This window comes from Labeo rohita, chromosome 16 (assembly GCF_022985175.1).
Source record: "Labeo rohita strain BAU-BD-2019 chromosome 16, IGBB_LRoh.1.0, whole genome shotgun sequence".
NCBI lineage: Eukaryota > Metazoa > Chordata > Actinopteri > Cypriniformes > Cyprinidae > Labeo > Labeo rohita.
Genome location: NC_066884.1, coordinates 36,196,334 through 36,223,552, shown reverse-complemented (window position 1 = coordinate 36,223,552; position 27,219 = coordinate 36,196,334). Strand labels below are relative to the sequence as shown.

Below are 27,219 nucleotides of genomic sequence, written 5' to 3'. Positions count from 1 at the left end.
GTTAGACTTTAACATTGTCCGTCATATTGACAGACAGGGTCGTAAAAATTTCGTCATGATCTATTATCACTCGTCATTTTAATTTTTTATATTTTAATTATAATAGCACATTTAATTGCTGTCACGGCTGTGTATGAAGAAGTGCACGAAAGACGAGAATAACAAGACAGGTATTTTAATAAATCCAAATAGGTAAATCCAAGAAAGGCAGGTGAACACACATCAAAGTAACCTCGAGATCAGACACAGACACAGAACTGAACACAACTTATAAAGGGTGGCTAATGATACACAAATAGGTGAAGTGAGTTAACTAATTAGGACACAACGAGGGCAGGAAGAACCAAATATGGGCACAGCAGGGAAAAATCAACATAAACAGTCCAATGGGGGTGTGATAATAGGCAAACCCAACACAAACAGTCCAAGGGGTGTTACATTACTCCCCCCTCCCAGAAGGCGCCGTGGAAAAAACAAAAACAAAGGAGTGGATGTGGGATCGCAACAGAAAGTTATTGTAGGAGAAGGCTCCGGCGGAGGACGGACATCCGGGAGGAGGACGAACAAAGTCCAGGGTGGATCCGACGGAGGGAGGAGCCAAAGAGGAGACAGAAGGGACCCGGAGCAGGAGGAGCCAGGTGCCGGGGTGGAGCCGCTGGGTCGGAGGGCCGAGGCGGAGTCCAGGACTCTGATGCTAGAGGCGAAGACGAGGGATCCTCCAGCCATGACGCCGATGGAGACTGGCAGACCCGCGGCGAGCCCACGTTGGGCTGTTCGGTCACGTTGGGCTCTGGCTCTCCATCCACGGTGGGCTCGGGCTCTGGCTCCGCGAGTTGGGGTGTTGCTGGGCTTTGCTCTGGGTCTGGAGTGGTGCTGGTGTCGTCCTCCACGGTCCGCGAAGATCTGCTGGACCCCAGCACCCACTCAACATAGGTGGCGAGGCTCTCTCGAGGACCATCCCCGGACAGCTGTGCTCGTGTGGTGGGATTAAGTCCAGTCCTATAAAATGAGCAAAGGCTGCTGTCCGGGTAGTGTGTCATGGGGGCGAGGAACATAAAGTCTTTGGTGTGATCCTCAAGAGAGCGATTCCCCTGCTCCAGGAGGAGGAGGCGGAAGGCAGGATGATCCATGACGGGGGAAAAAACTGAAAAAAAAACACTGAAGGAAAATGAAAAGAAAATGTGGGGAAAAACGCCGCTTAACTTTTTGTCATGGCTGTGTGTATGAAGAAGCGCACGAAAGACGAGAATAACAAGACAGGTGACAATGGGCAAAACCAACATAAACAGTCCAAGAGGTGTTACAATTGCCTTTATTTTTGTACACATTTTCATTTTTAATTATGAACCTACAGGACGATATAGGCATATGCATTTATTTTGAAGAGAACAGATAAACAGATGAGACTGCATAACTTTTCACATTCAACACCACACCCGGCAGTGACAGCGATTTCAATATATTCTCATTTTTATGAACCAATATCGTTTTTTAAATCCCAATCGATCTTTTGGTCTATGCTTTTTTTCAGCTGATGAATGAACAGTACATAGCCGCCTCCCATTCAATAAATCACAATAGGCTAAGCTTTGTGTTACTTTTGAAATAAAACAAAGTCTCAGATTTCAAATTCTGTCCATTTCATTTGGAAATTCAAGCAATAAATACAGTTACGGTGCTTTTTTAATATGGCATGATAGATTGTAGCTTCTGGATACTCGCCCATGCGTAATCAAACACATAGCAAAACATTTGTGACAGTTTCATTTTTGTTCTGGATCCAGTGCTGTGCTGCTACACTGAAGCGCACTCACCACCAACTGGACAGGGGTGGGAATTACAGTTACAATTTACAACAGATCACCCTCAGTTTAATCCGTCAATGTGACGGACGGCCTTCAGATTTTTCTGTCACTGATGAAAAAAAATTCTGTCAATGACAGAGTGAAGTGCCTTGATATGATTTCTGTGAAACTATGGTTCAACAAAGCAGCTCAAACCTAAGTATAAGGAATTTAAAATTTTCTAGATTGCACACGTACGTCTGCAAGACGTCTGTTAAAGATCACTTGATCTGGAAAGCATCTGCAGTGTACAAACATCTGACACATGCCTGTAAGATGTCAGTTTTACATACATTCTAAATCATAAACATCTTAAAAACATCTAACAGACATCTAACAGACATCTGATAGGAAACATCCTATAGACGTATTGCAGATGAGCAAACATCTGTCTTCCAGATGTAAATGCAAACATCAAATAGACGGTAGGGTTGGGTTTGGTGTATGCATGATAGAGCGTTAACCTTTTAGCGACTTTACTGGACATTTTAATTCTAGCATAATAAAAACATAGCCATGGTCACATATTGAACAGTGCAGTAAGGTACGTAATATTGCTGTTGCAGAAACATCACCACAAGCACATATTTCCAATCAGCCTTGGTTGATTATAGTAGATTCACCGGTGGCCAACTTTTTTGGAGGACTCTCATAGTATGAAATATATTGTTTTTCCCTGTTTGGGGCTTTGGCATCACAGTCCATTAACCTGGAGCAAGGAGTTGTAAAAATACCAATAAGTTTGAATAATAGCTCATGAGTGTGATTCTCACTTGTAGTTTAAAGTCATAATTTTCCATTTAAGGAAAATATAATATGTACAGTCAGCCACTCATTATCACAACATAAACCCCAACAAAGAGACCAAGCCTTTGACGTGAATCTCAAGCTTTGAAATGTTTCCTTTTTCTTCTGTATCATTTTTATGTCCCCCCTCCTTGACCGAGCCATCAGATTTCTGGTGTTTTTCTTACTTTGTTCCTTCCTAATTGCAGGTCTATGAAAACAAAGTGCGAAGATCGAATCCAGAGTGCCATGGCACTCCAAAGTCAACTCTAAAGTCCATGACTCTCTCGTGCAAATATTCCTGTAATGCTTTTTTTTAAAACCCTCATTTTCCCAAAATAGAGTCACACTAGCAAACGTGAGAGAGATGAAGTGTGGATGAAAACATGGGTTCCCACCTCCCATTGCAGCTGCTTTCTTCAAAGTGCATTCCACTGGAAACATAATGACATATGGGTGTGGAACAACATGAAGTTTAGCAAACAATGACAGAATTGTAATTTTCGAGTGAACTATAGTTTTATTTTTTTAGTTCAGTTGACTTCCCTAAACTGCTGCCTGTGAGTTGCCTCTCTGACATAAATGCAAGTTTGATAATGATAATTTTTAGAATCAGATGTGGCATTAACATTTATGCATTCAGCAGATCGTTTTAACCAAAGCAACAATAGATTAACATAAGCAATTTGTCAGAGGCGAGCAATGCAATGCCAAGTTCACTGGAAAGCTAGACTAGGAAACAAGCAATGGAAGCTGGTTTCCACCATGTAATAAAAAATTAACAAGGTAGTTTTGACTTTTTATCTTACAGTTCAGACTTCTTTTATATATAAACTTGCAATTCTGATAAACAAAATCAGAATTGCACTCTGATTTCTGACATTTTCTCTCACAATTGTGAGTTTGTGTCTCACAGCACTGACTTTTCTTTTCAGTTCTATTCAATTCTGTCTCAGTCCAGATTGTGAGAGAAAAAGTAGCAATTAAAAAGTTTTTATTTTGTTATTCTGAAATTACATTTCACAATTCAATGCAATAAAAATAAGCAATTTTCTTTTGTATTTTCTTGCACTTTGAGTTTATATATTACAATTCAGAATTGCAAATTTATATCCCACAATTTTGTTTATAAATTCTGCGATTTTGACTTTTTTTTCTCAGAATTGCTAAAAACAAAGTCAGAACTGTGAGTTATAAACTCAAAACTGCAAAAAAGTCACAATTGTGAGATAATATTGAATATATGGAAATGGGATTCCATTAATAATGGAATATAAAAGGACAATATAAAGGACAAAATATTTTGTCAATACTGAAGAAGTGACAACACATAGACTCTGATAAAGTCCTATACAAGGCCCAGTCAAAATATGCATATTTCCTTCCATATTGACCTACAAATTGCTTACTTGTAGTTGCTTTTGCATAGCAGCTTTATCGGTTTAATAAATAAACATTTATTAGATTCAATTACAAAACTTAGGCAAAACAGAGAGTGGTACAAATTAAGTCACTTTGCTCATAGTTATTGCTTTATAGGTGAAGACTTCTTCTTACACACAGCTTTGTAGTAACTGTTCGCTTTCTTCTTTGACCCCTGAGCTGACAGGCTGTCGTCCAATTTTCCCCTATAAAAGAATGAACAGAGAAAACGCTGACCGACATCAAAGTCAAACTAGAAAATAAAATCACATTGGCAAAAAATTCCTTGGCTCCTCATTGCGCATTCCTCAAAACCCAATATCTCGTCATAGCTGTAAGTTTATGGAATTATGACCTGGGCATATATACGGAAAAAATGCTGTTAAACACAGTGAGTGAAACCTGCCTCAGCTGACGGCGTGCAGCAAATAAACAAACCCACAAGGCAACGGCATTGTTCTCCTACTTATTAAACGTGTTTGGCTTCGGTATGTTTGTTTCAATTTTTCGCAAAATTTACGACAGGCTTTACTTTCATGTTGGCTGAGTTATGTGGTGCTCTCTGGCAGAGCTACAGTAGGAGCTTTGAAGTGCAGCCATAAATGCTGCACGAACGCGGCCAACATTGCATGCTGCTGTAGAGGTGGAAGCAGGACACAGGTTCGAGCAGTCAGCGGGGGGGGAGAGGAGTGTTAAAGCCGTCCTGATATCACCAGCTCCACTCCAAGCTTTTGCAGACCACATGAGAGATGAAAGCGCGCCTTACTTTTTAGCCACGCCAGAACGCCGCTCAAGGAGTGTAGCACACACTGTTTCATGCAAAAGTTTGATCTGGATCACAAATATCAAAATGAAAGACAGGTGCTGTAATTACACCCGGTTCTGTTTGAAACATGCACTTATGTGACAGCGCTCTGGGTTTAGCAGGTGTTTTTATAGGTATGTTATGTGTTAAGTTAGTGCATGATTAAGGCAATTTTTGACCCGTTTAAGTAGGATACAAGTACATTTTTATATGTAATTTCATAATTTGGTTGTCTTTAAAATATGGTTAAAGTTACTGCTGAATGTACTGACAAGCACAGTAAACTAAAATATACTTTAATGTCACTTCTATTGACACTTGTATGCAGTGTTGGGGAAAGTTACTTTTAAAAGTAATGCATACAATATTGCATTACTCCTTAAAAAAGTAACTAATTGCGTTACTTAGTTACTTTTTATGGAAAGTAATGCGTTACGTTACTTTTGTTTTACTTCTGAAATTGCTTGTTTGTTTTTCATTTAAAAAGTTCTATTTTTGGCAAATGTAAAAGCCCTTTCGCACCAAAAGCTTCAAGCTGAAGGAAAAGTGAATTGACGTCTGTACAGTAGAACGCAGAAGAAGAGAGTTCAACACTCTTCAGCAATAAAAAAAGAAGAACAAATGTTAATTTATTGAGTAATTTTTTGCTTATTATGGTTGAATCGGATCATCGGATCAAGGGCAGCAGCAAAGACAGTGGTTAATAAAATCGGATTAAATACATAAAGGATATTTGTATTATTTAACATATTTAATTGCTGGTTTGCAACATATTTTAAGTTGCATTTCACTGTTTTTATTCATTTTGAGGAATACTGAAGTTTTTTTGTGAGATGAATTAATGCAAGTTCACATTTAGTCTAGAACTAAAGTAACACCTTACTCCTGATTTCTCTCAACATGGGGACAGGAGAGCTTTCAATCGATAATTGGGGAGAAAAAGCAACTAGAGTTCCTTATTTGAAAAAGTAACTCTGTTTCTTGTAAATTAAAAAGTAATGTGTTACTTTACTAGTTACTTGAAAAAAGTAATCTGATTATGTAACTCACGTTATTTGTAATGCATTACCCCCAACACTGCTTGTGTTATGTATTTAAATTGGTTAAAACATTTTTATTTGCATTAAGTTGCAATTTAGTACATTTAAAATACTTTAACTTATTTAAAATATATAAACCTAATGTAATATTGAATAACGCACTAGTTAAAAATTGTAATCAAGTACTATACATATGTATTAATGTCAGTCAACATCAAAAAGTGTAAAAGATTAAGAGTATTAGCATATTATTGATTACATTTAAGAGTACAGTTTGCGTGCACTACGAGTGCACGTTAAGTACTATTAAACACACTTCTTTTTCACAAGGGACAGGAAAATTCTAAACTGGTTTATGTAATGTCATAATTAACACTATTAGCAGTCAGTGAACAGAAATGTAGATTTAAAACAAAGATATATTTTCTAACAATCATAATTGCAGTTATTTTTCTAATGAAGTGGAAGAATGAGCATGCAGAATATTTTGGCCATGTTTGCTCCATTACCTAATTTCCATAGCTGAATCATGTGCTGAAACAATGCAAAAAGTGCATGTAAATAAAACACGCTATCCACATGCACTTAATGAATTCCTCCCTGAAAATCTTAATGTGTCGTAATTATGTGTACTTCGTTTGAAGGGAGATTTCTAATGTGTGAATGACCCGAGAATGACCTGTGAGCTTCATCTCTTTGAGAACTCATCTGGAGGCCATCATCCTCTATTCGCATTGAAATCTTAAATCACCTCAGAATGGGCTGACTCAGAATGGTCAGTTGTTTTAGTCATTGCTATGCTTAGTATGAATGTGGCAAGTCTTTCATCAACGCTGACTGATGAGCACTAAGTGGTGCACCATGAGAGTCTCCCGGGGGATGAACCAGTGAGATCATGCTTTAAAAAAAGAATAACATGAAAAGAAAACTCAAAGAAAAACAATGTGATGAAAAATCACGGCCGTCAGAGAGCAGTTCCTCCCCTCTTAAACCATCCAGTATGATAAAAGCAGAGAAAGGTATTAAGTTAGTTGACGTGACATGCTTTGTTATATGTCCAAGGTGTCATAAAAGTCTTTTATAGAATGTATGAATATATAATATATATATAATGGAATATGTGGACCACTTTAAAGGTGACCTATTATGCCCCTTTTCACAAGATGTAATATAAGTCTCAGATGTCCCCAGAATGTGTCTGTGAAGTTTCAGCTCAAAAAACAACACAGATCATTAATTATATAATTTTCTAAATGCCTATTTTGAGTGGAAGCAGAAATGCGCTATTTTCGTGCATGTCTCTTTAAATGCAAGTAAGCTGCTGCTGCCTGCCCCTGTTTCCAAAATAGAGCTGTGCCATTAGAGCTAAACTTAGATACTCTGCCAAAAAACATCTGTTTGGTTTTGATTATCATGTCTGTCGTGCTAAAATCATGTGTTTTAAACCAGATTCATTTAAATTTCTGATATACAGTTTTCTAAGCGCACACACCTGAAGCGAACGCATAGAAAGCGGCTGTCACACGGCATGTGAGTACTAAATTAAACTCTCTTTCATGTCATATTGCGCTTAAACTGCCAAATACACACACGTTTATGTCAAAAACACACAAGTTACAAAAACAGTCGTTTATGTCTGTGAAAGTAAACAGCTGGGAAAGAAATTGCATGTTTATGTTAGATCTGTGTGGCAGCAGCGTAATATACAGTAAATAAACCAATAAATCTACTGCTCTATTGGCTACTATATGATGCTGGGACTCTAAACTGTGAAAAAGTCAGATTTTCAACTTCAACTTCAACAACTATGTAAGTACATATATTTAAATTAATAATTTGATACAATGCACTTATTGTGCACATACATGTTTTTACGCTCATTTAGAAATACCGTCTTGTAATTACATCTGTAATTAACTTCTGTAGTTACATCTATGTACAATTACACCGTTGACCCAAACCCAAACTTAACGTTAACCTACCCATGCCACCAAACCTGACCTTAAACTTACCCATATCTCACCTCAATAGCAGCAAAAGTGACTTGCAATTCAACATGAATACAATAAGTACACTGCACCAAAAATTATTTTTGATGTAAGTTCTTAGTAGTTAAAGACACCTAATATAAAGTGGCACCGAATATGTTTAATTAATAAAACAGTGCATCAAAATGCTCATTGAGGATCATAATTATATTTAACATTAAGGCTGCAAGCAGCGTTAAAAGAGCCCTTGCACCCAGGCTCACCACCACCCACTGGCTTTAGGAAACCAGCGAAACGTGGGCAATATCCATTTAAAGTGGTAAATATAGAAGGAATATTTCAAAGTCATTTACACTGACCAAAATTATAAACGCAACACTTTTGTTTTTGCCCCCATTTTTCATGAGCTGAACTCAAAGATCTAAGACTTTTTCTATGTACACAAAAGGCCTATTTCTCTCAAATATTGTCCACAAATCTGTCTAAATCTGTGTTAGTGAGCACTTCTCCTTTGCCGAGATAATCCATCCACCTCACAGGTGTGGCTTATCAAGATGCTGATTAGACAGCATGATTATTGCACACATGTGCCTTAGGCTGGCCACAATAAAAGGCCACTCGAAAATGTGCAGTTTTATCACATAGCATAATGCCACATAATGCCACTGTCTCCAAAGGCGTTTCAGAGAATTTGGCAGTACATCCAACCGGCCTCACAACCGCAGACCACGTGTAACCACACCATCCCAGGACCTCCACATCAAGCATCTTCACCTCCAAGACTGTCTGAGACCAGCCACCCGGACAGCTGCTGCAACAATCAGTTTGCATAACCAAAGAATTTCTCCACAAACTGTCAGAAACCATCTCAGGGAAGCTCATCTGCATGCTCGTCATCCTCATCGGGGTCTCGACCTGACTGCAGTTCGTTGTTGTAACCGACTTGAGTTGGGAAATGCTCACATTCAATGGTGTCTGGCACTTTGGAGAGGTATTCTCTTCACGGATGAATCCCGGTTTTCACTGTACAGGGCAGATGACAGACAGCGTGTATGGAGTTGTGTGGGTGAGCGGTTTGCTGATGTCAACATTGTGGACTAGTGGAGTTATGGTATAGGCAGGCGTATGTTATGGACAAAAAACACCGGTGCATTTTATTGATGGCATTTTGAATGCACAGAGATACTGTGACAAGATTCTGAGGCCCATTGTTGTCCCATTCATCCACGACCATCACCTCATGTTGCAGCATGATAATGCATGGCCCCATGTTGCAAAGATCTGTACAAAATTCCTGGAAGCTGAAAACATCCCAGTTCTTGCATGGCCAGCATACTCACCGGACATGTCACCCATTGAGCATGTTTGAGATGCTGTGAATCGGCGTATACGACAGCGTGTTCCAGTTCCTGCCAATATCCAGCAACTTCGCACAGCCACTGAAGAGGAGTGGACCAACATTCCACAGGCCACAATCAGCAACCTGATCAACTCTATACGAAGAAGATGTGTTGCACTGCGTGAGGCACATGGTGGTCACACCAGATACTGACTGGTTTTCGGACCCCCCCGGACCCCCACAATACAGTAAAACTGCACATTTTTGAGTGGCCTTTTATTGTGGCCAGCCTAGGGCACACCTGTGCAATAATCATGCTGTCCAATCAGTATCTTGATATGCCACACCTGTGAGATGGATAGATTATCTCAGCAAAGGAGAAGTGCTCACTAACACAGATTTAGGCAGATTTGTGAACAATATTTGAGAGAAATAGGCCTTTTGTGTACATAGAAAAAGTCTTAGATCTTTGAGTTCAGCTCATGAAAAATGGGGGCAAAAACAAATGTGTTGCGTTTATAATTTTGGTCAGTGTATATGTGCCAAATTTCCTGCTACCGGGTGGTGGCGCTATGACTGTAACTGGATATTGGCATGTAGATGTCTTCAGGCGAGCACTGTTTTATCAAACATATGAAGTTCGGTGCAGATTGAACATGGTATGGTTCAGTTAGTGTAAAGCATGATGTATCCTGTTGCCAACAGGTGGCACTATGATTATAACTGAATATTGGCCTTTAGGTGTCTTTAGGCCAGGACTTTTACCAAACTTTTGAGGTTTGGTGCAGATTGGACATTGCATGTTTAAGTTAGTGTAAAACAAGTCATTTCCTGTTGCCAGCAGGTGGCACTATGATTATAACAGAATATTGGCCTTTAGATGTGTTCAAGCTAGGACTCTTATCAAACGTGTGAAGATTGGGGCAGATCGGACATTGTATGGTTGAGCTACAACACCTTCTATTCCTAAGGCGAAACATTGAACTTTGTCTGGCCGCCATGGACACACCCTTTAACGAAAACTCAAGATCTTCGCAATTTAACATTGCAAAGGCCTTTAATGTAGACTGACAAAATAAAATGTTGGTGTCATTAAATCTCAATAAGGAGTTTGTTAGAGCGTAAAACATGCCACTTCCTGTCGCCCTTCGACGAAAACTCTTCTCAAAGGTCTTTGCAATTTAACATCATAAAGGGCTTTAGTTTACACTGACTAAATTTGGTGTTGATCTGTTTAAATCTCTAGAAGGGGTTTGTTTAAATACAATGCCTGAAAATAGCAAAAACAGCGCAAAACTTGCTGAGAAAATTAAAAATAACAGACTTCCTGTGGGGTTTCGGACTTCACACCAAGCGACGTTTTTGTAGGTATTTGTGTGTTACATGTGTCTACCAAATTTCGAACCGCACTTCGTTGAAATTTTATAGGTGGCACTATCAATCCATTTTGCCAGACCCACTTCTGAAACCCATATCAAATGTGTGCAAAGTTTTATGAGTTTGAGCATGTTTACGCCTTTAAAAATGTGATTGATTTTCGAGAAGAGGAAGAATCTGAGCAATTTCAATAGGGTCACTGCACCTCAAGTCTAATAAAAAAATATGTTAATTTATTTAGACTACATTTTTTTTTCTAGTCAAGTCACTTTTATTTCTATAGCACTTTATATATATTGAACAAATATGATCAAACAAATTTGTTTCAGCATTTCAGCAGAAGACAATAGTTGAATTTAAAATAACTGTATTTGAACTGAATTTAAAATAGCGTATATGTGTACTCTTACATGTATTCAGGGTGTAATGAAAATATGTTACTTGATGGTTACACCACTTGACATTTTTAGAATCATTAAATGGAAACCTTTTTGAAAACTGTGTGAACGTTTTTCAAAACCATAGGAAACTCACATTAATCTAGAGATTACATTTCTAAAAATGCAATGTCTCATACTTTTTGAACTAGAGTTTTTAAAAAGATTTTTCTTTTTTAATCTTGGATGCTCTTACTTGTCATTGACCCATCATTCAGGAAAAGTGTAACGCAGTGTGACACTATATTACTTTTAATGTGTTGTGGTAAAGTAGTCTTTGCTCGACCAGAAAGAACAAACAGCATCTCTAAAGAACATCTGGAGATGATTTGTGCCTTTTAACAGTTTCTTTTATCACTTTTTTGCCATTGGTACATTAATAGCACTGTTTCTGTGTGGCACTGTTGCAATGTGCTTAAGGTTCAAATGAATGTTTAGGAAAATCATGCTCATTTAATCCCACCAATCACAATGCAAAGATATATAAACAGCTGCTTACCTTCTTAAACGTTTCTGTCAACATGAGTCTTCAGTCACCAGTAATGCACAAGACAGGACTATGTTGTTGTCTGCTCTGTCCAACATTTGATGACAAAATGATAGTCTTGAAGCACAAGGGACTATGGCCTCATTCTTGGGTTTGTGTCATTTTCCGTGCCATTTGAAAGCAGAAGTGCATGTCCAGTATAAACTGTGCCTGAGTATGTAATTGCTCCAGGATTAATCAGTTAATTGCCAGGCGTTCCTTCCTGACAACTGAATACTCTGAGTCTACAGGAGACTTCATCTTCTGGCTAATAAAGATCACTAGATGTTCCTGAGAAAGGACAGCTTTGACTCTTGGAAGATGAAGGAGGAAGAGGTCCAGTGCACCCAGCACAACTTGTTCTAAGGTAAATGCCCCTTTTGACATAATGAACACTTCTTCAGCCTCCTGGGTCCATGTCACATTTTCCAGTAGTCTTTTCCGTGTGGGGCCTGTAAAAGGGCAGGCCAACAAGAAAAAACTTGTGACAAAACAACTGCAGTATAGTCTGCCAACCTATAGAAAGAACATACCTTGGTTGTGATGGGTGGCTGAGGAAATTTCTTCAATGCTTCAACTTTCTCCTGGAGCTTTAACAACATCCTCTGTATTAAGCTCATCTATCATATTTTGGCAGGTTAGAACACTTTTGGGGGTTCGGCGGTTAGTGGAGCCCAACCAGCACCATTTGGAAAGCCAGAAGACGCTTTTGAGGACTCTGAAAGAAACACAACATCTCCCAGGTAGGCCAAGACAAGCTGATGGTGGAGTCTGTAAATGAAGAGCCAAAAGAAAAGATGAAACGCTAAAGGGGCTACCAGTTCAACACAGTTCAACCGTTGCAATTAAAGCTTCCAAACAACCTGTCCCTGCTGGAGCAATGAAACAAACCACGACAGCCCACAGAGCAAGGACCAATGCCACAACCTCAAGCGTCAAACATGCGACAGCCACAGCCTTTCTTTAAAACACAGCCAAGAAGAAACACCAACAACAGCCATTTCATTGGGATTGAATCCAAGAGTCCATTTTATTAGAGAAAACATACAAAACTATTTGTTTTGCACATGCAGTAGTGTACGGTTTTGCAGGTTGTTATTAATATCTTTGTTACATTCTCACATTAAAGTTGTATCCATTGTAAAAAATGTTATGATTTGCGTTCATAGAGAGTTTTTATAGAGAACTTGAAGATGAGTAAATTATGACAGCACCCTCATTTTTGAGTGAACTATCCCTTTAATATGATAACATGATAAATAAAAAACTGCTTTAATAAAACAAATATAAATGTAACCTCTTTTTACGAAACGTAAAGCTGTCATGACATGAGAAATCAAATTTCATTTGATCGTTTAACATCTTGGAGCGCACTGTGCTATAATACTAATAGGCTGAGCAATTACTCCATTCATACTGGATTTGATCAAAACCCTACAGCATTAATCAAATTATAAGTAATCATAGACCTTGAATGTTTTTCTTCACTAGCAACTGAGATTAATTACATTATCTAAGTCAATACCATGTGAGCAATTTATCTTACAGGATTTGACATACTTTGCCTTAGAAAATCTAAGTTAGAAACAAACCGGTCCCGTCTCAAGATGTCAGATCCACTATCAAGCTGCCTATAGAGGGCAGGCATAAACAGACAGTGTGATACAGGTCTGATTTAGCATGTGGGGGATCTCCTCCAGCCATTTGTCAGTACTGGAGACAGAGACACAGTTACACACAAATGTAGTCCATCCCTCCCACACAGAGAGAGAAAAGGTGGAAGGAGGTGAGATTTAGGACACAGAATGTGTGGTCTGAGTGTTCAAAGCAACTGAAATTTACCAGAATCAAGTGAAACGGCACTTCGTTTATAAAAGATAAGACTCCAGTATGTGTTTAAAGTAGCTTGTAGACATCTCCTAAATCTCTGTGAGCAAACAATCATGTTCAGCGTAACAGAGCTGTGGAACTTTTTATTAGACAGGGATTTTATGCAAGTACGCTGTGCTTTTTTCCTCAACAAAAGGGTCTGATGTAGGTCCTGAATGAAAATTTTTAATAGGTGTGAACTGAGAAAAATGACTGGCTATAAATATTTCTGAAAAGCCATGAAACTACACTCTGCATTAATTCAATATATGCTACATTCTGATGTTCTTGAAACAGAAATAGAAAAGGATCAGAGTATTGTTCTCACTTTGCAATTTAAACCATGTTTCATCTTAAGCAGCCAACTGGCTAGCCAATCAATGCTTTGATTTACTGGCCAACGTGATTTTTACTAACACTTGGCTTTTGGTGTGTATCATTTTGGATGCTGGTCCTGAATAGAAGTGAAAATCAAAGATAACACAATATCACAAAGAATAGGGTGTTCGAATGACTATAAATGACTGTAAATATCTTCAGGCATAGATGTCAAAGTATCAGTACACTATAAAGTCGATAATATATTATATCTAATAATCATGCAACTTAACCAGAGGCCCACGGCTCAAAGTTTTTTATTTTGCTAATATTTTTTGTTTTTTCTGAAGAAAGGTAGACATATACTATTTAGTGATGAATACCAAAATATTAAATGGCATGGATGAATATTTACTGAGTAATCCACTATTTTGTAGAGGGGGGTCAAAATGGCAATTTTCACCTGAGATTCAGAGCCAAATTAAAAGAAGTTAAAAATGACTTAAGAAAGATGGCAGCATCATTATCTTATGTTTACATAAAGATTGATAGATCTGTTAATAAAATCTGCTGACCTTAACAATTTTTGTTGCATTATGGTGACCATTAAAAAATGGGGAAAGAGCAAAGTTGCATGCCTGTAACTCAAATAGTATTAGAGATATCTAAATTCCCTTTTATGTATCGGGTCTTAACAAAGTTTCACTTTTGGCATCTTCATTTTTAAGGCCCTACATGGTTCAGTTCTAGAGATATTGCAATCTCAATATGGCTCCAGGAGTAAATTATTAAACTACACATTTTCAGTGTATTTCTATACCTTTAATACCTCTTGACTTTGGAAAAAGATTATTTATGGCGATCAGACTGGTTTGTTTAATGCAGTTGTTTTGACAGATGGAAACGAGATTCTAGTTTCAACATTATTAGATCTTCAGACATTCTTCTTTAAAAGAAAATAAGTATCATATTGTTGCAAAGTGACAAACGTAGGGGTTTTGACCAATGAAAATGTGCACATTTTAACGATTTACTCCTGGAGCCTTACCGAGATTGCAGTATCTCTAGAATTGAACCATAGCGGGCCTTAGAAATTAAAATGCCGAAAAGAAAGTGTGTTAAGACCCAATATCTAAAAGAGCATTAAGATAATGCTTTAATACTTCTTGAATTACAGGCATGCTTTGGAGAAAAAAAAAAAAAAAACTTTTCCTCATTTTTGAATGGTCACCACTGCCAGATTTTACAGATCTGCGATCTCTGTGTAAAAATAACATTATGATGCTGCCGTCTTTCTGAAGTCATTTTTAACCCCCCTGTAATCTGGCTCTGAAAATTGCCATTTTGACACTCCTCTACAAAATACTGGATTACTCAGCAAATATTCATCCATGACATTTAATATTTTACCTTTTATCACTATACATGTCTCTTTCTTCAGAAAAAAATATTAAGGAAATTAAAAAGGGAAGGTTTTTAAATTTTGGTTGATTGGACAGGGAATGACCCAGTAGCCTCATTTTAGTTCACATTTGATTACTTTTGGATTTCCTTTTCAGTTTCTACAGTCAGCTGCAACTTCTTAGTGATAATAACCTTGCAGTTAGAACTAAGGGGTTTTTTTAATGGAGAATTTTTTGGCATGTTATGATAAACACTGTTTTTCACTTTATTTATGTTGTTTTGCTTGTAGCTTAACTTGTCGCTTTATTCTTCTATTACTGACAATACTTGGATAATTACTATACAATAATATGTACGACTTAAAAGAAAGTGAAGTAAAGTTTGGAGGCTACATGCCAAAATTGGATTAATGGGCAAATCAACTACTGTACTAAATCTTTTCTCTGTTACTTGACAACACCAAAAAACAAATCAGCTGTACTGGAACTAATGCTCACCGTCAGAAAACACGAGAAGCAGTTGTTTGCCCACGTATGTTGCTATACATACACAAAACAACACATCATTCTTCATTAGTAAGAAGCTTCACAGCACTGAAAGGTGAACGCGATCTGTGACGTAGATGACGTATCGCGAGATAACACGGGATGAATATGGCTGCAGTTAAACTACAGAAGAGTGTCGTGAGTCAGGCTGGAAAACACACTGCTTCTGTCATCTTTCTTCATGGCTCAGGTGCTTTTACAATATTAAACCCTTTCTCAGGCAGGCGCGGTGTGCCCACAGTTTTGAAAATAGATATTATATACAACGAACCACCGCAGACCGGCGCGTTTCACGCAGCACGCACCGCAACTGAATGAAACGCAAGGGTCTTGAGGCGTGAAGTCGAACTGTATGACATGTCCTGTTAAAAACGCCCCGCTTGTGGTGTGAGACTTCAGCTGACATGTCCAAAGAAAAATAATTATAAGAAGAGCAGAGAGCGTGTAAGAACGCGAATGAGCTCCGTGCCGGTGCGCATGGAGCTGGTAGGTTACAATAACAGGTGACCACAAAGTGAAAACGTTTAAAATCTCTGCCACAGTCTTTACAGTCCTGCACATTGCAAATCCTTTGCATTTTGGGTTTTCTAAGGCAGACATTACTGTTACAGTGATATTATTCATATTTATATACATTGTTAATATTTAGGGGACATAGTTAGGGATTTGAACAAACCCATATCATTACAGTTGGTGTTTAGTTTGTCCTGCTATGGACACAATTGCATACTAGACTTGCACTGAAGGCATGTTTGTGTACTGTGTGCACTTTACAGAATTTTGTTGTATAAATAGTGTGTAAATTTAGTGTGTTCACAATGAAAACTATAACTGAGAAAAAGTGCACTTCAAATACCCAGATAATGCACTTCATTAAAAAATAGAATATGGAAAGTTGCACTAAATATGCACTAAATGACAAAATATTCTTATAAAATGTATTTGCTATACTGTTTCTGCCACATTATATATGTATATATATATATAATATTATTTTATTTTATTTTCTTTTATTTTTAAGGTAATTTTTCAATTTTTCCCCCTCACAATTCTGATTTTTTTTCTTGCAATTCCCAGTTTGCATCTCACAATTATGACTGTTTTTCTCAATTCTGAAGTATAAACTCTATTCTATTCTAAGTCTAAACTCTCTTTTTTCTTGCAGTTGTGGCCTTTTTTCAGAGTTGTATATGAATAGATATCAATTTAAAACTGTGAGTTAAAAGCCAATTAAGAGAAAAAAAGACATTTTTCTTAAGTGTATGTATCTCACAATTCTGACTTTATAAATCACAGTTGCATTATATAAAGTCTGAATTGCACGATATAACCTTGCAGTTGTGAGAAAATAAGTCACAATTGCAACATATAAAATGCAAATGTCTTGCAATTCTGATTTTATTTCTCTGAATGGCAAGGTTGTATCTTGCAACTCCAACACTGTAACTTGCAATTGCAAGGTGCTATCATGCAATTCTGATTTTATAACTTGCAAGTTGCAACCTGGCAAGTTTATATCATGCATTATATCATGCATATCATGCAAAAAAAGGTTAGAATTGTGAGATTAAAAGTCACAACTACCTTTTTTATTTCTTATTCAGTGATAGAAACAGACTTCTATACTAGACAGTTGAGTACAAAGTATACAGTGTATAGGTTTAATTATATAAGTATATAGGTTTAATTTAGACACATTTGAATAGTTTAGTCCAGTATAAGATGTATGGTGGTGTAATAACTTTCATTAATTTCATTTAGGAGACACGGGGCCGGGTTTGCGCAGGTGGGTTTATGATGTGTTGGGACAAAACCTGGCATTTGAAAACATCCGGGTGATTTATCCCACAGCGCCAGCCAGGTAAACATTCCCTGTACATCACCTTCGAAGCATCTTTACAGCATTATTGGTTAAACACAATATTAAAGTAATTATAGAAATTATTTGTTTAGTGGCAAATGCACATGTTTAGACTGACAATTTTCTCTTTATGTGGAGACTGCCATAGTCTGACAGTCTCAGTAGCAGAATCAAAACTCTAGTTTAAAAAATAAAATAAAATCTAGTAATGAAATATAAGAATTTTACAAATAATTCAAAAGCAACCTGATACAATTTATTCACTTGCTTTATAGAAGCAATATTATTAAAAATGGATTTGATGAGTGTCTGTAGCGGATGTTTGCACGACAAAGATGGATGCTGTAGATCAACAAAAAAAACTGAAAACTTAATAAACAGTGAAATATCAAGGCTTAATTGTGCTTGTAATTATAATTCATAAATATAACTTTTTAGTTTATAAAGCTGAGAGCAGGAAGGGCATCCGGCGTAAAAATGTGCCAAATCAGCTGTGCGGATCACTCCACTAGCAACCCCTGATAAAGGGAGCAAGCCGAAGGAGAGAGAGATTATTAAGCTGAGAACTTACTGAATCAGTGTAAAACAAAGCAACATTAGCTGAATTAATTGCGCTTAGAACAAATCATTTAATTCACATACTTTACCGCCTAATCATTTAGTCCTGTCAATCATCATTATGAGCCTATATAAGCAGCTCTCATTGCACCGTCCCAGCGTCAGTTCTTCCGGCATCCCTCCACCTCCCCTTCTCCTTCTCTGTTTCTGTTATTTTCCTTCTAGGTAATATCGCAATGGGGGGTTGAACTCGGTGCTCAAGCCGAGCCTCGGGTTCGAGCCTCCGTTAAGGACAGCAAGCCAATTTTGTTTACCATTGCCCATCAGGACTGGATGGGCAGGCGAACTCGTGAACTGAAAATAAAAGTTTAACAGTTGATAAGGAAAACCTTGAAAGACAGAGTAAAAGAGAAATGCTATTTAGATATCTATATCTGAATAAACATGTAGTGAGCTTACACTGTATTTTATTTATTAAATAAATACTTTAACTGCTATGGCTTTATAACTTAAATAAGGAAAAGATCACATTTTAGGTGCAATTCAAGCAGAAATGAATGTAATTCCAAATATTTTACAGTAATTTCTCACAGCCATGTGAATGCAGTAGTTATTTTGCAGTTTCTTCAGCTTTGTTTTGATTAAATTATCACTTCACCGCTATAAATGTTTGTTTTCAGGCCGTACACACCCATGCGAGGGGCTCAGTCTCACGTGTGGTTCGACCGTCACAAGATTTCCCAGGATTGCCCGGAACATTTAGAGTCTATAGATTCCATGTGTGATAATTTAAGCGCCATTGTCCAGGAGGAGATCCGGGCAGGGATCCCTAAACACAGGATGGTTATTGGTACGGCTACTGGCTTATCTCTCTCCTCCCTATCCATCTATCTCTCCCTACCTTATTGCTTTCCTCTGTCTTACACACTCTCACACTCCACTTGTTCCAAATTAAGCAGAGTCTCAGACCACTGCTCATAAGTCTCTCCCTCGTTGTGTAAAATGAAGAATGAAACTTATCAGGTTTCTTATTCCTTTCATTTGTTGCCAGAATGGGCCGAGAAGAATTTCTGGATGATTCTCGGGTTTCTGATAAGCTTTATCTCAGAATATTTGGGTTGTCGGGTTCACGTATATGTCACAATGAGATAAAGTGGCAGAAAATCATTCAGTAAAAAGAGATCTTAGCAGAACCCAGGTAAATTCCCTCGGGGTGTGTTAAGAAGACTGGATAGACATTAAAAAGAGGTTGCGATTAGCTCAGAGAGGTAAACCCAAAGGCAGCATTTGAGGAAGGGTTAACCGACAAGCCAATAACACATAAATACCCTGAAATAGTTACAAGTAAAACGTGAAGAGTGCAAAAAAAAAAAAAGTCTTTGTGTGAAAAGGCTCTGTGTGGAAGGACAGAAAAGCCCCTGAACTCAGTTCCAAAGAAACTGATTCAAAAAACACATGTTCCTGTGAGACTGCTGAAATATTATCTTCCTAAATCATAACATTTTGTCATTAACTATAAATACTCATTGGAGTCACTCTGCACGCTGGAGAAACGAAGTGGTCTGTACGCTGAGTCCACTTCCCAGGCTGACGGACTGACAAGCGCCAGAACTTTCCATGGAAAACGCTGTCATATATATTGCGTTTTTCAATCTTTTAGGTGTCGTAGTTAATGGGAAAAGCCAAAGTCAAACAAGCGTGCGCAGATTTTTTTTTTAAGCCAAACAGCATGTGGATTTCTCAAGAAGTTCAGTACTGGGATGGAGTTCACGCAGCAGACCTGTTAATTAGTCCTGCTCACAACATCTCTATGAGAGAACATGCGAACTCCACCCATCCTCAGTCTCAACACGGCTCCTCCCACCGGCTCTGACAGACTGATGGGTACTTGTTCACTTTCCCAGATGTAGTGCCCAGATTTGCCCAGATGTGTAAGATTAAGCACAGGCATGAAAGAGGACTTGAGAAAAATGGAGGTTTGATGATGTGGAACTAAAGGCCAGCTTTCTTTTCTCTTTCTTTCTTTTTTAATTTGATTCACAGTTTGGGCCTGGCTACTGTAGACCACTTTGAATTGCATTTTATTAATGTCCTCCTAACTTAATCACTCCAAAGTGAAAAGGTTTTCATAACCTTCAGTCAGACATACAAGTTCTGTCATTCTATGTTTGTATGTGCATCAATCTAATTATTGACTATAAACATGCCTGTCTAATGCAGTTAAAAAGGCACTGATTATGAGACACCAACACGTGTAAAAGTGGAAAAAATAATGTAATTTAAAATATATAATATTAAATTGGTGTTTGTTGTCAAAACCAATGCATCTGCCACTGCTGAGTGACAAAAGACCACGGAAAAGGGTTTACAAGCAAAACCACCTGTGATTTGCCACTTGCTGCGTGTCCTTTGTTGAAAACGAATTAGGCTGCTGCGTACCGTGTCAAACTGATAGTACAACAAATGATACATTACAACTACAGTGATGCCTTTACCATCTAAGAAGTTCAGTTCAGCTTTAATCATGAAATGTTAGGGTTTTATATTTCTATAGTCTTTCATTTTGAGACGCTGGGTCTGTTATTTGACACTAGGTAAATAGTCCCTGGTGAAGAAGAAGTGCACTTTAGTGTACTTTAACAAAAAGATCACGTATTACAGAAATCATATGCTTTGAAAGAATATATACATAAGTGCAAACTGAATGTAATGTCTTCAGACACTTGGACAATTACAATTAAAATGTGTTATCTTAAATGCAGTTAGCTGATCTTCAAAGTGCTTTTTTGACCCCAAGTGAGACTAAAGTACATTTATGTGTGATTTCACAATCACTTGTGTTTATGGTTAAAGTACTGCTTAATGTACTGACAGACACAGTATACAATAATGCCATTTCAATTGAAACTTGTGTCATGAAACTGTATTTTAGTACATTTAAAATATATTAACTTTAAATTTAATATCAGTGACAGTTGAAAAATTATAATCAAGTACTTTATATGTGCTTTTAGTATGTTAGTCAACACAAGAATAGTAGCCGTCCGGCCAGAACTGCTGTTTTGGAAACATCTTTGAAATTACCCTAAATTTATTCAGATTAATTTTCTGTACTTTTTGGCATGATTTCCAATAAAAAATTGCAAAGGATTTTTATTTATATTTCCATCACAATATTCAAACAAAATTTGCCTGATAATCTCCATTTCATGAAATATCATGTGGTGCGGCCATCAAGAAACTACCATTTTGGGATTTTTATTTTGAAGTCCATTCAAAGATAGGACGTTGCATCATATACCAATTTGCCAGTGACCCATAAGAAGCATCAAGCAGGTTTGTAACTCTCTTTCAAATTTGGATTTTTTTTTTTTTTAACCTTTTTAATGGCTGGTCATGTGGTATGACCTCAAAAAAACAAAAAAAAAACAATGAATATTAAGTTGTTTCTACAAGTATTTCTACAAGAAAATATGATGTGGTGCAACCACTGCAGAATGTCCCAGATAGGCAGTTTTTGTGCTTTTACAGTATATTCAATTTATATTTTATATACATAAAATACTTTATTGTAGCGTCATTTGGAATAGATTTTTATGTAATTTTGGTCAGACAGTTTATGTTTTTATGTAATTTTGTTTTATGTATGTTTGTGTAATTATGCATTTATTAGTTATTTTTTATATATTGATTAGTAACTATTTTAATCTATTTTACCAGATTCCAGTGCAAAGCAAAGTAAAATAAACGCTCACCATAGGCAGATGTTTATTCTGACCGTGCAGTCAAGCACAAACTCCAGATGTAATTTTCTACTGTAAGAAAGGTGTTCATGATTTAATCTCAGAATCTGAGCCAGGAACCTCCCGCTACAATAAATTGACCTTTCGCAAAGACCCACCCCCCTTAGTTACTGTTGCTATGTCTGACAAACAATGGCACTTTGTTTGCACATCATGTTCTCATGCAGTGAAAAACATCACGGAGCAAACAATGCAAACATCACTGGCAATGCACCGACATAGAAGACAGGTTACTTTCAGTGTTAAACAAAAGCTCTTTTTTGTGGCTATTTAATGTGTTGTGACAGATCACTGTAGCACCTCAGTTCAAGCAGCATGTGAACCGATCATCTCTTTATCTTTATTAGTTATAGCACAAAATCAGAAGGTATCTTGTTTTAACTGTGATGTCAGTACACACTATTTTTCAAATTCAAGTCCACCAACGTCTAATTGTCTAATGTCTGTATGTTTGACTCTAGGTGGCTTCTCAATGGGTGGGGCTATGGCATTACACCTGGTTTACAGGTACCACCAGGATGTTGCTGGCATCTTCGCACTGTCCAGCTTCCTTAACAAAGATTCAGTTGTATATCAGGTAGTTAATACCTTTCAGAATGCCTTACGACCAAAGATTTTTCCTATCACAATATCAAACGCAAGTAACAGAATCTGTCTGACCTTCTACACAGGCAGTAGAAAATGCATCCCAACAGCCTCTACCTGAGCTCCTTCAGTGTCACGGCAAAGCGGATGAGCTGGTTTTCCATAGCTGGGCTGAGGAGACCTACTCACTGTTGAAGAAAGCTGGCCTCAGCACGTCTTTCCATTCCTTCCCAGACCTCAACCATCAGTTGTGTCGACAAGAACTGGAGTTACTACGCTCCTGGATCCTGAAGAAAGTTTCCCTTTAGAGCATCCTTAAGGCTGGACAATGACCACTGCTTCCTTATGTCCACCCTACAGTAATCATCCTTTTCTCTCCCTCATGTTGTCACAAGATGTCATTTCTTTTTTGAGTTTTATATTTAAATGTAAACCTTGAGGCAAACAGTAAAGGAAAACCAGTCAACCCGTTAAAAATGTTATTGAAACAGGCTTCTTCTGTTCATCAAGGCTGCATTTATTTGACCAAAAATACAGGACAGTTGTGAAATATTTTTAGTATGTAAAATGGCAGTTTTCTATGTAAATATATTAAAAGATGTAATTAATTCCTATGATCAAAGCTGACTTTTCAGGATCATTACTCCAGTCTTCAATGTCACATAATCTTTCAGAAATCATTCTGATAAGCTGATTATTATCAGTTTTTGTGGAAGCAGTGCTAAATTTGTTTTTTCCAGGATTCTTCAATGAATAGAAATGTCAAAATATCAGCATTTATTTGAATTGATCAATTGAATGTTTCCTTGATGAATAAAAGTATTAATTTCTTTCATAAAGAAGAAAGTGACAGAATTTTTCACTATTACTTTTAAACGATCTGCTTATTTGACTCTGAATAAACTGTTATGTTTCTTCTCTTCCAACTTTGTGCATTGCACCTGCTGGAACGAATGCGTTTAGCGCAAAAAATCTGCCGTTTTTGCAACCATCCACATGCTTAATCAGAGTTAATATAGCTGTATAAACCTCGATTCACCAGCATGTGTTCCACCTCACAAAGACTCTACTTATTGTGCACATTTCATAGCCTGTAGCGCTAACCACTTTAAAGTGTTCAGCGGAGCACATTCTGCAGGCTGTGATGACTGTTCCATGGAGTCTGGTTTGGCCCGTAGAGCCTGTGGTCAGGCTGAAGCGGCAGGTAGAGCCATCACACCGGAGGGGAGGAATGCCACTCGGCTCTGTGGTTTGGAGCCGGAATCCGGTCTCTTTGGCACCGGCCCGTTTCCTGCAGAGCGACGTATCTCTCACTCCTGTTCTACCCATTTTTTCCCCCCGCACCATTATTGCTCGCCACGAAATCTGCTGTACATGTGTTTGGAGGTTCGCTCGAACAGTAGCTTCATTAATGGTTATTGGGAGGAAGTGGTTAGCAGGTTTTAAAGTCTTCTAGATGTAGTGAGGCTACAGGCCAGTACCAACACGCACCGTCTGGACACTGAGCATGACTTACCGACAGCGCTAAAAGGCCTTAATTCATCATAGATACTGCAAATATCATCTGTAATGGGCACAGTGAGAATATACACTTCCAGTCAGGAGTCCAAACACACAGACTCATTCTTTACTACGACTGTTTTCCACATGCTAGAATAATAGTAGTCATCAAAAGTATGAAATGACACAAGTGGAAGTATGGGAATACTGTAGTGACCAAATGTCTCATATTTGAGCTGCTTCTTTGTCTGGATTCCAGCTGTGCTCACTTTGACTATTACTTCAACCAATTTTACAAGTTTGCATGTACACTACTGTTCAACAGTTTGGGGGTCAGTAAGATTTTTTTTTAAAAAATAAGGATGAATTAAAATTAATCAAAGTGACAGTAAATACATTTAGAATGTTACACAAATTCTATTTCAAATAAATGCTGTTCTTTTGAACTTTCTATTCATAAAAGAATTCTAAAAAAGCTAAAATTAATCACCGTTTCCACAAAAAAATGTTATTCAGCACCACTTCAAATTAGTATATTAGCATGATTTCTGAAGGAACATGTGACACTGAAGACTGGAGTAATGATGCTGAAAATTCAGCTTTGATCACAGCAATAAATTACATTTTAAACATTTAAACAGAAATAAGGTCTTAAATTGTAAAAAATATTTCACAATTTTACTTATTTTTGATCAAATAAATGCAGCCTTATAATTGCAAAAGGTAATGAAATTCAATAAAAAATACATTCAAGTGTGTCTCAACATTTATACAGGAATGGTTTGAGGTGAGGGAAAGAAAGACAGATGGCTTTATAGGGATATGTTCAACTGGACTACACATCTGAATTTGTGTAATCTGTGTAGCGCTGAAACCCTACTGTAATTGTTAGAATGGTCACAGATCAGTGATCTCCATGTAAGACTGATTGTGCAGACCAAACCATAAGTCGTAGAGACTTGAAATTTGGAGGGGTGGTAGTACTCACACCCCCTGCAACGTGACAAAGGCTCACCCCAATCGGCGCTACAGCGATCAAAAGTATAAAATCACTCATAACTCCAGGTTCGGTTGTGAGCCTGGCGAAATTTTGGGGTATTTCGCATTTTTTGAAATGCTACTTTTGCAAACTAGTCCTAGTCCTCGCCTGATCGGATCCAAACCAGTGCAGAATGATTCTCGGGAGACAGTTGGTGGTGCTGTAAGAGGGAAAAAACATAAAAATGGCTATATGAAATGACAAATTCAACCATTGGTCTTGGTCTGAAGTGCCACGAGTGTCTACAAGGACATTTGCGTATCTCAAAAAACATGGCCGCCATTGGCCAATGAATTTTGAGCACCTGTTAGACAAAGTTAACAGAGGCCAATCGGAGCGAAACGCTGTGGGCCTGTTCAACTCACAGCCCCAAAGGTCTGAGAGAAATTTGAAAGAAATTGACCACTGGTGGACGATAACGCATTTTTCAAGGGTGTAAACTGTCACTCATACAATTCTCTGGACTCTCTAGGCCAATAATTATGAAAAAAAATGTCCAAATTTACCCAAAGTCCTACAGAGCTTAAAGGAAAACTCAAAATTTCACCAACCTGCTGAGCACATGTGACACATGCAACCGCAGCTGGCGCTATAACAGTCATAAACGTTAAAAAAACCCTAATATTTCTACGGTAAATTACTTGGATCTGCCAAAATGTATTTTTTAATTGATTTGGGTGAGTACAGCCTTGCTAAATAATATGTAATGTCTTTTTCCTTGTATGCTTAAATGCCTTAAGCACTTGAATCCTGGTAATCACTGCTTGCAGCTATATTTCATATCTGTATTTGTATAATGGGATCTTGTTAACAGTTGTTGTTTTTTTTATTCCACATAATTTCCTCCACACGTGACAGTATTAGTGTGCTTGCAGTTCTCAGTTTGCAGAGTCAGCTAGATTTTGCCAGTAAGTTCATTTGAAAACGTCCCAGTGTGTTTGATTTCCATAGTTTACTTCAGTACAGCAACACAGAAACACACTCAGCTTGAGCACAGGAGAAAGAGCTGAAGTGTTCTAAACAAAACTTATTTGCATGACTTATATATGCTCACTGTCATTCCACTATATAAACTGTATATCCAGAATGTTTTGGCAATGGGAAGCCATTTTTTTACTCTGCCAATGAGGCTTGTTAAATTCAGTTGAGTTCCAAATCTTATGTAACATCCTGATCTTTTCATTAGCATATTAAGAGCTGTATCAGTTGCTGTGAAAACATCCTGCACACTGGACAATTTTTCTAAATCATGCAGAAAGGCTTTGAAATGTTTTTCAGTGTTGTTCACAGTAGCTCATTCAGTGCTGTTAGGTTAGTTGTTTGGGGGTTTTGCTGATGAGAGAGAACCGGACCTGCCGTTACGCAAGAATAAATCTCAGTACTGTTAATGAATAAATCTCAGTACTGTTAATGAAGTAACAAGGAACTGCCGTTAGTGCATATCAGCCCACAACAAGTGCTTAAAGTATTTCATTTCTTTATATTAAAATACTTTTTCCTATCCAGGCTTAGTATATAGTCAATAAGACATTCGCACATTGATTAATAAACCATTTAAATTACAATAATGAGCCTTCAATTGCCTACATGGCCTAGTAAGCGTTTAAGCGCATACATAAAACTTGCCACAGCACACCGGCATACGTAATGACTATGAATTTGTCAGGGAAAAACACTAAGGTTGCATCAACATTTTAATAATTTATTGATAAACCAGTGCCTTCTTTGTTTTCGCCTTAAGAGATGAAGTCGCCAACACTGACTCGTCATCTCCGCAGTAGTGGATGCGCCTGTTTCATATGGATTAATTAATCTCAGAATATTTGTTTTCCATTCGGTTTATTTGAAAGTAGACATTTTACTCTCTACCGATATATTTTTCATGTCTGTAAAGTGAGATTACACAGAGTTTCAGAGTTTCGCGCTCATATTCACAGAGACCGAGACGGCAGAAAGCGCATCCTGTTTGCTTTCATTATTTTACAAAAACGCAACGTTTCGTTGTTATTGTGAGTAGAGTCTTTAGAGATTAAAAAGATGCATTACTCTTATCTGCATGACCAAAAATGACGGAGTATTTTAAGAGCAAGTGACCGCACACTTCCATCTGTCATGCAGTGAGCGCGCTACTATTCAGCTTTCACACTCCACACACACTTCAACAGCGTCTATT

General features: G+C 37.7%; 1 protein-coding gene and 1 long non-coding RNA gene across 2 annotated transcripts; one reads left to right on the top strand and one right to left on the bottom strand.

Annotated features, from left to right (window-relative positions):
* Positions 1-3,918: 3,918 nt before the first annotated feature.
* LOC127177865 (uncharacterized) lies at positions 3,919-15,761 on the bottom strand. Its single transcript, XR_007829274.1, has 4 exons — positions 15,653-15,761; positions 12,098-12,335; positions 11,538-12,016; positions 3,919-4,258 (listed from the first exon to the last, which is right to left on the bottom strand). It is a non-coding gene; the product is annotated as an uncharacterized LOC127177865 (long non-coding RNA).
* On the top strand, positions 15,725-27,106 carry lyplal1 (lysophospholipase like 1). The gene is made up of 5 exons (XM_051130384.1): positions 15,725-15,890; positions 17,462-17,561; positions 18,800-18,969; positions 22,384-22,499; positions 22,594-27,106. The coding sequence occupies exons 1-5, from the start codon at positions 15,803-15,805 to the stop codon at positions 22,813-22,815; spliced, it is 696 nt and encodes a 231-aa protein (XP_050986341.1). The 5' UTR covers positions 15,725-15,802; the 3' UTR covers positions 22,816-27,106.
* Positions 27,107-27,219: the final 113 nt, after the last annotated feature.

Coding starts and splice junctions, on each gene's coding strand:
- lyplal1 (XM_051130384.1), top strand. CDS start 15,803: ATGAATATGGCTGCAGTTAAACTACAGAAGAGTGTCGTGAGTCAGGCT. Junction 17,562..18,799: donor TATCCCACAGCGCCAGCCAG/GTAAACATTCCC, acceptor GTTTGTTTTCAG/GCCGTACACACCCATGCGAG. Junction 18,970..22,383: donor TAAACACAGGATGGTTATTG/GTACGGCTACTG, acceptor GTTTGACTCTAG/GTGGCTTCTCAATGGGTGGG.